Raw genomic sequence first — 11021 nt, forward strand, 5'->3', positions numbered from 1 at the left:
GGGCTGTTTTGTTGCCAGTAGTACACTAGACAAATTAGCTAGAACTTTACCTCAAATCAACATCTAGATGTTTGAAACTTGAAGACAGGTGTTCCAACAGGAGGATGATCCCAAACACACACGACAACTGGCTTTGTAATAGATAAAGTAGGGTGACATTACATTGCTGGAGTAGGCTTCCCAAAGCCTCGACCTCAACCCTATTGAAAATTTGTGAAAGAGCCCTAAAAGCCAGATCCTTACCAAGAAACCAACTGATTTAAATGAACGCTATACCAGACACCAGAAGCTTGTTGATGCCTACCAAGAGAGTGTAGTTGAGGTGCGACTCACTAAGGGACATTCACCAAATATTAGTGACATGTGAGTACACATCACCTTATATAGTTTATAGAATATCCCAAATAAACTCAAACCTGTGCATTTCTTTGTAACTAAAGTCCTTAAAGATGTATGCTGAACAATCATTTCACCCTGCAAAAAGAACCGTTACAGTAAATACACTGATTCTCATTTAGCACTTGTCTACTCTACCTGCTCAAGTGCTTTCCATCCAACATTCCCACACATTCATACTCCGACAGATGAATTGGAGTTAGATAACTTGGGGTTAGTACCTTTCCCAAGAGCTACATGCACCCCAGTTCAAGGAAATCGTGGAAAGTCTAAAAACAAACCTTCCTTTCCGACCAATAACACCCACTTTTCATAACAAGGTCTTCTTGTTCTAGGAAATTAAGGCCAATTTATGCAGAAAACTGTCAAAAAGTCAAGATTTCCAAGCCAGGGAACTACCACGGTTAGTTGTTACCTGCAAAACACCAGAGTTGATTTAAAATGCAAAGTTTAAGTATGTAAAACTGCTAAAGTATACCACATCCATCTTCAACAGTGTAACTGATATGTTTTCCTAAGTTGGGAATTGTTTTGAGGACAGACTCAGTATGAACTGCAGGGTCTTGGCAGGTTGTAGATGAGTGCAGCAAGGCCAGGGGGTTTTACAGGTCAGACAGTATCTGGGACTCTCTTTAGCTGTTCCTAAATTTACAGCCCAGAGGACAGATGCATACATGAAATATAGCACCAGTTTCACAAATAGCTATGTTGCATAAGACCTAAATGTTATCTTTTATTCCATGTGTGGATTAGCCCACTTTCTTAACGTTTCTTAACAAGTCCACGATCTCCCACCTGCTGCTGCTCTTTGCGGGAGAGCGACAGCTGGAAAACCCACTGCTTTATTGGACAGTAAATTAACCTCCAGGTGTTGATTGGTTTGTCAAAGCAAGGGTAAAATCCTGACGCACATTTTCACCAATTTCTTGCAAAACAAACATAAAACCGATCACCTGTGCAGCTCAGAATAAAATTGTTTTAGAATAAAATAACTGCTAAATATTAATCAGTAAAGTAATTTTGCATTTTTGATGCTTTCATACTGCTGAAATTGAGTGATTGTGACACAGTCACACTGTGTAAATTTGGGATGAAGGGACTCTTTAAGGGACTACGAAATATTTATGATACTGTAGAGGTTTGATCACTGATCCTGGATCAGATAAATGCTAACAGAATGTTGCAGTTTAATAGATCTATTCTCTTGAATTGCATGAACAACACTCCTGTGAGGAGGTACAGACCCACCCATGCACTGTATTTCTGCTCACCGCCTTACTGCAGCACTTTCTTATGCTGCAGAAATGAAGAGAGGTGGGGCTTATCGTGATCTGTACAAGTTCTTTATTTTATTGTAAGCACAGCTTTGTAAATGCACGGAGGAAACAACAGTGAAAACTAGAATGTTACAAGAGGAAGGAAAGAAAGACACGAACAGGAGAAAAGTAACACATGACTTTTCTTTTTTTCCAGAGCTGTAAATAATACATTTCTACAAATTTCTCAGCAGAGATAAACAAAATAAGTGTGTGAGAGAGAGGGAAAAAAATAAAAATAAAACAAGGATGGGCACAGGTGCGCGCGTGCACCCCCCCTCTGGGGAACTCCCCTGAATGACACTGTTATTTGGATACTCCATTTTAATATCATATATAGATACATATCCACTATGTGATAATAAGCCATGTCCTGCCATACTTCATGTAGTAAGCAGCCATCTTTCTCCACGTGTTGCCCAGAACTGATGCGAGATGGGAGAAATGGAGGACCTCATGGATTTATCTGAAAGGGGCGGACACTGTTCACATTAATTTAAAACCCCAGTCAGAGCACTCTGACAACAGACCCCAATAAAAAGTTATTAATCTTTTAAATTTCGTCTCATGCATAGCCAAGCACATAACGCCTCCTAAACTTTGGAATCTGTATGTACTGTATTTGCTATGAGCAGGCAGGACCCACTTTGACTCGTGTTAGTGCTGTGTGTGCTGGGGTCGGCCGGTCGTACCTTTCAGGCTCATCAGCACCTTTTTGAAACACGTGTTGACGTCTGAGTGAGAGAGAAAACTCCGGGTATTAAAAACCACTGCAGTAAAACCTCTCTGCGTAAAAGAAATCCAAACTATGACACAATGTAAAATTACATTCCCGTCTACCTGGCACCCCCCTCTCCCAAGTTAATGAGTGTTCGAGAAGGAAACGAGGAGACAGCACCGTTGGAGGAATATTACCGCCCAGGGAAATGAGAACCATGCAGATGCACCACTTCCTGTTGACCTCGAGATGCTGTTCAGAGGGACTGTGTTGTGGATATGGAGTGGAGCGGACAGGACGGGCGTTTAATATCTTCATCCTTGAGTGAGTAGTGACAAACCTGTGGAGGGTGTGACTGCATGTCTGTTTAAGTTTAATCCGAGTTTGAGGGTTCAGTTCAGTCAGAGGGGTCCTAAGAAATGGCGAGCAGAACTACAACTTTCCTCTGCACGTGTGATGACTGTGTGTACCTAACAGCTGTGTGTGTGGTGTGTGTAGTTTGCTCCTGTGAATGCTTTGTTTTCAGTCTGTGTTGCTGTGTTCTCATGAACAGATGGTTTATGTTGGGTGGGCATAGCTGCAGTTCTGTAGTTGCCCTGTGGGACGGCGCTCTGTATCCTATAGGCCCTCGGTTGAGGGTTCGTTGCCGGTGGTGCCGGACTGGGCGCGCTTGATATACAGATTCAACAGCTTCAGCTGCAAATAGAAAAACAGAAGAACATGAATTAAATAATGTGTGCAAGCCAAGAGACGCTAAAAATCCAAAAGGCGAGATTGCAGTTACTCCAGCTGAGCAGGCCGACCACGTGCTAACACGTGGCGTTTATGGTTCCTGCATTATTTGGGCAAGTAATGTTTATCACATGACTGTTTTTGAAAGGTGACTGCGTCATGTGATTCATCACAAATAGATCAGTCTGTAGCTGACAGACTCATCACTCATCTTTTATGGTTGTTGCCATCAACTGTTTATAAAGGATGGATGTAGCTATTGCAATGGCCCCATGTCCTGATGTGACTGCTTCACTTGAGCGTTTTTGTTGAGGACGCTGCATGCTGGTACAGCAGCCACGTTTTAAATCACCTACTTTACTTTAAACAGTAAACTGTTCACTTCATGTTATTTCCAGTAAGACTCTCGGAGATTATGATCATAACCACATCAGGAAACAATTTACAGAGGTCACAAATGAACTGGTAAGAGGTGTCATTTTTACTTATACACTTGTATACAATTCTAAAGTATATTTTGCAACCAGAGGAGTCGCCCTCTGCTGGCTTTCAGAAAGAATTCAGGTTAAAGGCTTTGAATTCACTTTTCAGACCCTGAACCTACATCTGTATTTACCAGCGCTGGAGTCGTTACTCAAAAAAAAAAAAAAGTAATGTGTTATACATTACTCATTACTTTTCTTAAAATTGATGTACTACGTTATGTAATTAATCATCAGAGAAAGTAACTTTTTATACTACTTATCTTACTTTTGAGTTACTCAGCACAATAACCTGAAATGTACGGTCACACCATGACCAGCTAACTGAATTATACAAACCTGAGGCCACAGTGCCACACACTGACACAAATGAGGACACACATAGAATCTTTCTCTTCGTTTTTACATATAAGTACAAAAGACGAAAACTAGCGCCAAGAGACTTCAAAGTGACCGCCACAGTGATTACACTTTAAAAACGGAGGCTGCAAGCTTGACTGCTCATCATTGCCTGTGTTACAGGGCCTGCCTGCTGGGCTCGGGTCGGCCTTCACTCAGCTTTAAAATCACTCCAAGTTCTTGGCTAGCTTTGTGCTAGCTGCTGTCTTTGCAGCCGAAGTTATTAAGCAGTATATTGTAGTTGTTTCTGTACTCGATGCAGTTTGCACTTTACCATCGCACTCTTGTCTTTTGTGCAATAAAAATAAAAGTAAAAAATCAGCTGAACAAAAGATTTAAATGAATAGACGACTCTTGGTGGAAACCTGTTGACACGATAGCTTGAAATGTATACACAGACAGATCCTGGTGACCAGGATGAGAAACGACACATCTTTAGCGAGCTGGTTTACGATGAATTCAACTTACCTTGCTGCTGGACAGTTGGCTGAGGTGCGGTTTGAGGTCCTCTCCTATCACTGAATAGATGGCCACCAGGCAGAACACACAGGCTTTCCTCACGCTGCTCTCAGAGTTGTCGTAACCCTGTTCAGACAGAAGAACACAACTTACAGATCTGCAGTTCTTCATAACAATCATATTTATGCACGAACGTGAAGGCTGTGTGTGATAAAGCAGATAACAGACAACTACGATACTGCACGGCTGATACTTTCATCCTCCAAATGAATAGTTACATATCTGAGCTGCATGTTACCTGTATCAGTCCTGGTACAATCTCGGGCAGCAGGCTAATCAGGCCTTCGCGGGGAATCCTCTCCACCACTTTGGTCTGCATCTTGATGGCGGCCAGGTTGATTGGGTAATCAGCTGACTGGATAATGGGACACAACACCTTGATGCACTGGTCTGGACTGATGGACAACGCCAACATGGCTGCCGTCTCCTCAGCTGCTCGAACCACCTACAGAAAAGCAGAGAAATATGAATATACAACATGACCAAGTGATAATCACAAAGCTTTTTTCCAGCTTTGATGATCCATAAATAAAATAAAGGAGTGTTCTGCACCACCGTTTCATGGTCTGATAATGCTTTGTGATAAAATCAGCTTCTCAGTGAGCAGATTAGCGTGGGTGTGGATAAACGCACCTCCTTGTGAGGGTCTTTATGAGACTCCAGGGCCTTCATGATGGTGAGCTCTGCGTAGTTCTTAAACCTCCAGGGCTGCTTGCTGAGAATCTCCCTCAGCACCCGCAGAGCCAGCGTTCGGATCACATGCTGAGAGAGGATTTAAGATAAAAGTGAGCGACTTTAGCTTTTTTTTTTTTCTCCCCTCCCCTTTCATTTGGTTGTTGCAGATTTGAAATGAGTGTGTGTGTACCTCTCTGTCGCCCATCGTCTCGAGCAGGAGCAGCAGGATGGTCTTGAAGTGTTCGTCCCACACCTGCAGGGTGTTTTCGCGTATCAGCTTCTGCAGCTCACACAGCGCTGCTTTCCTCTCTTCTATGCGCTCGTTGTGATTGGATAACTCCTTGAGGAGCTCGGCCACCAGCTCCGACTGATCCAGGCTGCTATCTGTGAGGAGACAGACGACAGAAAATAACCCACGTTAGCGATATCTTGAGATCGTTATTTGTCCTTTTCCGCCAGAATGCTTTTGTGTACCATCAGTTTGAAGCTCCGAGTCGTCCAGGCTGGTGTCTTTGCGGCTGTGTTTGAAGGGAGAGTCGGACAAGTATTCGCGGGATACTCGGGGGCTGGAGGAGAGCAGGGGGGTGTTGAGAAGAGACGTTTTATTGTCCAGAGCCATACGCCCGCCGTCGCCCATATCTGACAGTCTGCCATCTGTCCCGCTGCCCCCCTGAAAACAAAGGTGGATTAAAAACAAAGCGAATGAACCAAGCAGTCAAACTCTAAAGAGTTCAAAAGTTCTGGTTTGAAAACAGTCTGAACTGCAGAGTTGTTTTATGTGTTTAGATGGTAAATACGCCAAATGAATTAAAACAAATGTGTCTCTGTTCGATTTCTTAAAATTCATTCATATATCAGGACATTTTGGATGAAGTTTCCTCTTTAGAGAGGATGTTGTTTAAATGAGAGCGTAAGAAAACAAACAAACAAACAAAAACAACTCTATCACTTAAAAAGGCAGACACACGAAGCACCAGGTGAGGAGCTGAGCAGGGTTTAAGGTGCTCTTATTTGTATGTGTATATTTACACTCGAGCCGCTAAATGCTCCTCTAAGCTGGGGTTTGATGAGTCAGGTGTGCTGTGATTGGCACGCTGATGACATGTGGGCCACTTGGGTTTCAGTTGCATCTCATGGGGAAAATGTCAGGAGGTCACACCTCTGTAGTAGAGTACGCCGTGTCCTTAAAAGGAACCGGGGTCACTGCAAGGGGCTGCAAAATAAGACCTGGCATGTCTGAAGTCATAAATTAGTTTTGAACGAGCAAGCTAGCTACACAAGCATCAGAAAAATAATAACAGGGGATGCTTTTCAGCAGCTAGGCTTAAATAAAACAAACAGGATTTTATCAGCAGCTGTAGAAGATTATTTTTCACAGTTATCGGTCCCATAAACAATGTATGCTTCTCACTCCCTGTGCTAACGGACGGGTGGTGGGGCAGATCAGATGTCAGTGTCCCCTACAGTACACCTGTGTGGGTGTTTCAGGCCTCTGCAAGTCTTGGAAAACATGTTGTAAGGTCAAAAGACGATATAATACTTTCTGAGTGCAGAACTAAATGAGAGTGTCAAAACCTATTACAAAGTCTGAATACTGTCTTATCCTCTTTTTATTCTGGTATTTGCTTATTTTATCAGGAATAAAGTCTCAACTCTCACACTTTTATACTACTGGCGAGATTGTGGTGTACAGCTGCTTGCGTTAGGACCGCACCATGGTGGCATTTTTCATCTGGTATCAAAATAAATAGACCATTCAGAAGCCTGGTCACTATAAAGCAATTTGCCCACCATGCACTGCATCGTGGTGCTGCTGACTGCTCACGAGTCAAAGGCAACCCTTTAATATACACTATATGGAAAAACATATGAATTCAAGTGTGGTGCTGTAACTGGATGTCACCCTTTCAACAAGCCAGTTTGTGAAACTTGTATGTTTATAAATTCACCAGATAACAGCAAACCAACCCTTTTCCCCATTTCACCCATCTCCATAATTTGGTTAGTAAATAGTTTGATCCTTTGCTCAAAGTGAGGCTGCTAGCTTGTGTCTGGTTCTGACCTCTGGATAGTTTTAGCTTTCGTCACTTTGCCTTTGTTAGCTTCTTTAGAAAGTCCGTGATCAGCTGGCTGACGGCACTAACATCAGCATAAAACTGCGCACCAGGAGCTTCATGATATGTTTCCATGGGTGAGCAGCTCCTGTAGGTGACTCACTGCTTTTGTCCATATAGTGTATTTATCAGCCTCAGTGGCCAGTCAACGGTAATATTCGCTTCCATTTGTACTCGTTTCAATTGCTCGCCTCCAAGTTGAGAGAAGTTTAACTCCACACCTGCCCACTTCCCACAAGTTTATTGACATTCATGATCTCTGGCTGCTGCACCGCTGCCTGTCTCTTGCTGTGGGGGAACCTCATGAAGGTAGAATCAAATAAAAATATTCGAAAATGTTCAAACGCCCCCATGAATTGTGCCAACTGTTACACAAACCACTCAGGTCTGGTTGTATTCACACCAGGAATTGAACTTATGTCCCTAATGTGTTGGCCTCCTCCACTCACCTCCTCTCCTTCTCGCCGCTGGACGGGTTCATTCATGTCTTCTTGGCTGCGAACGCTGAAGTTTTGGATCGCCTCTGTGACACCTTTCAGTGAGCTGTAGATGTCCTCTGAGTTCATGTTTTCTGTGTCATAGTCAAAAGCACTGCACAGACACAGTAAAAGATGCGCTGTAATTTGCAAGCTTACTTTTTTTTTCCACAGGTGTGTTTTTGGCTACAAACACCCTAAAATACTGTTTGCTGTATAACAGTGATTTCACAGTGTAAGACTAGTTGTCAGACAAGTGTTTACCTTGGTGAGAGGGTGTTCTGGGATGTGTTAGTGGGCGAAGTGACTGGACTGGACCAGCTGGCTGGAGATCGGGGTGTGTGACGTGTCATAGGGCTGCCCATTGGTGCCTGAGAAGGTAACAAAACACCAAAGAGGTACGCCATTATTGCTGCAGTATAATGACAGAGTTCAGGTGTAAACTGTGATTCTGAAGCATTCACAGTTTAGAGTCAGAGTATGTTTTACCTGTGCAGCGTTGCCTGTGTTCTTCAGGTGGTTTTGAAGTAGCTTGGTGGCTCCATCCTGGAAGGTTTTGGGCAGAGCTGCCAGCAGCATGGTGAACTCTGGAGTGTTGAGCTGGAACAGGGCAATTAGCACCGACTGTGCTGCCTGTTACACACAAAATACACACTTAGACTTTGCACTTTGTGGACCAAACAGGGTGGCAGCTCTTGCAAGTAGTACTGTGGTTAACTATGGGATGCTGTGAGGTGGCATTTGAGACAAGGATCCTTTTCAATTTACGATTTTGAACTGAGATGCAAGTTTATAGTTATGAGATAAAGCTTAAACACAAAAAACAAAAAACAAAAACTATGGTTGTCACTATCAAGCAAAATTTATAGTCCAGCAAAGGTGACGTGATTGCTGTGTACTTCTTGTCTGCGTGCAGACAGGCATTTGCAGAAGACTGATCTGAAGCCAGGCAAAAGAATATGCTGTGGCAAAAATTTAGACAGTGACACAAGTTTTAAACAGAGTGTGAATGACAGCAAACTACCGGAACGCAACATGAAATTAAAGAGAAAATAACAGGTAAAATGAAACAAAAACTTTCTGCTATTGGAACAGAACAGCCAGCGCAGCAAGAAGACTGCTTGGCCTAAAGTTGAAACCATCTCTGCAGCTATGGAAAGGATACTCCAAGAACCTCACAGATCACACGATTTTCTTCCCATGGAAATTCCTAGTTCTGCTGGTAAAGCAGTGCAATAACTGTTTTTCAAACCTGTGGTATCATACACTTCGTCTGCTTTTGTTGTAACATCCAGATTCACCAGTCAGCCTGACTTGCTTCAAATCAATATTATAAAGTTTAATTAGATCCCTCAAAAACAAAAGGGGCCTGTTGCAAGAGGACGTATTATGTTGTGTGCGTGTTTGTGAGACGATACCTTTCTGACGTCTGAGCTCTTGGGTTCAGTCGTCCAGGTGATGATGCGGGAAACAGCCAGCCGAGTCTCGCTGGAGTTCACAAAGTCCGGAGCTTCCATTTGTAATGTCAGTGTCTCGATGTACTTCAGAATAGCCACCTTCACCTGCAACGCAAACACACATTTATACAAATTGTTAGGAAGCTGACCTATAATGGTGAATATGCATAGCCAATATTCACCTGTAAAAACACAAATACAGAAACAACCAAAACCAAACACACACACACACACACAAAAGTGAGTCAGCATGTACAACCACAGCAGATTGTGCATCTCTTGCAGGTCTGAAAAATCAAATGATCCAATGAATGAGAGAAAAGTTAAAAATGCAGTCATGCTTTATATAGTACAAAAATAAAATCAATCAACATAAAAACAATGACAAATAACAATATTAAAGAACCAATAAATGGAAAAATTCAACTCAGCCTCTGAAACGCCACAACTGACTCCTGCCCTGATTGTCTTTCGTCTCTCTACAAATGCACCTCAGGACCAGAACTTCCTCCAAATCACTTAGCAGCATCGTGCGCGCCACATAATTGCTCCCCCCGGAGCGCACTGACCTGGGAGGACTGGCTCCAGGCTGCGGCCTGCTCGTCTAGAGAGCAGGCGTGGCGCCGCGCTCTGGGGGGGAACAATTTTACCCCGGACCCTCCCCTGCCTCGCCCGCAACACGAGCTCCGCACAGGCTTCAGAGAGAGAGAGGAGAAGCACCGCGTCAATCAACGGAGAGAGACAGGGAGACGAGGATGGGGGAGGGGTGGGGGACAAGAGAAGAAAGCAGGCAGGAGGATGGAGAGAGTAGAGGAGTAAAAAGAGATGGGGGAGTAGACCTGGGCGATACTGAAATTACACTGTATGGTTTTACAAAATGAGTCAGACTCATACTGTGATACTATGTAAGCCAATTCTTACATGTCAGAGGGGATGGATATAGCAAAATATTTAACAAAATTACTATGAAGATATAGTTAAGTCTTCAGAAATGCAATATTTGCAGCAGGTGATGAAATTCTACTGTTTGTAAGATCCTTTATTGCCCAAGCCTAGTGGGAAAGGAGAGGGAATAGTGGGAAACAGGTTAAACATGAGGCAGAAAAAGGGTGTGGGAGTAGGCAGGAGCAACACGGGAGATAAAAGGGTAAGAAGGGTTGGGAGCAAGGAATAAAGTAGTAGATAATCAGGGGAAAAGAAAGAGGTGTGCTGGGTAAAGATGAAAAAGGAGTTTGAGGAAGAAAGCTTGAAAGTAGCCAGTGGAGTGGCTCGATCAATCGCTATCCAATCACAGCCCAGGATTCAGGGTTTTGGGACGTAGAGCCAGCAATGGGCAGGCATGTAATAATATTAGCACAGCAGTCAGTTGAATTTCCAGCTTTGTGTGCATGCTACCCTTGCACAGACATTTGCACACTCAGCTCTCTCACATACACACTAAACAGACACGTATTATATCAACTTGTCATTTACCTTGAGGTTGGGCGTCTGTGTTTGGTCCACAGTGAACCTCATGAGAATGGTAAACTGGAGGTCGTTGGGAAAACATTCTCTGCAGGACGAAAAAACCACAAATTTAGATTTCACGTTTTGTGCCATAACATGCATCGTAAAAATAAAGTTCAAGGACTGTCAGCAAGTAAATAACCGAGTAACCACTGTGCCAGATGCAAAGTGGTGATTTGTGTGACTGCTTCTTCTTCTGCACTTTTACTAGACATTTGAAATAACAGAGAT

The 11021-nt window shown here is 43.3% G+C and overlaps 1 protein-coding gene across 20 annotated transcripts in view; it reads right to left on the reverse strand.

Moving 5' to 3' along the window:
- Positions 1–1723: 1723 nt before the first annotated feature.
- The window catches only part of clasp2 (cytoplasmic linker associated protein 2), a 65490-nt gene continuing 56192 nt past the window's right edge, over positions 1724–11021 (reverse strand). For all 20 annotated transcript variants that reach the window (XM_084919026.1, XM_084919022.1, XM_084919018.1 and 17 more), the window contains 11 exons: positions 10758–10836; positions 9246–9389; positions 8317–8460; positions 8092–8198; positions 7801–7942; positions 5712–5907; positions 5428–5621; positions 5196–5324; positions 4801–5007; positions 4512–4628; positions 1724–3126 (listed from right to left, as the gene is read on the reverse strand). In XM_084919026.1, the coding sequence (XP_084775152.1) occupies positions 3049–3126; positions 4512–4628; positions 4801–5007; positions 5196–5324; positions 5428–5621; positions 5712–5907; positions 7801–7942; positions 8092–8198; positions 8317–8460; positions 9246–9389; positions 10758–10836 (1537 nt within the window). In that variant the 3' untranslated portion in view covers positions 1724–3048. The remainder of the gene's footprint in view (positions 3127–4511; positions 4629–4800; positions 5008–5195; positions 5325–5427; positions 5622–5711; positions 5908–7800; positions 7943–8091; positions 8199–8316; positions 8461–9245; positions 9390–10757; positions 10837–11021) is intronic.

This window comes from Perissodus microlepis, chromosome 22 (assembly GCF_051167445.1).
Source record: "Perissodus microlepis isolate ML-2025 ecotype Zambia chromosome 22, ASM5116744v1, whole genome shotgun sequence".
Taxonomy (NCBI): Eukaryota; Metazoa; Chordata; class Actinopteri; order Cichliformes; family Cichlidae; genus Perissodus; species Perissodus microlepis.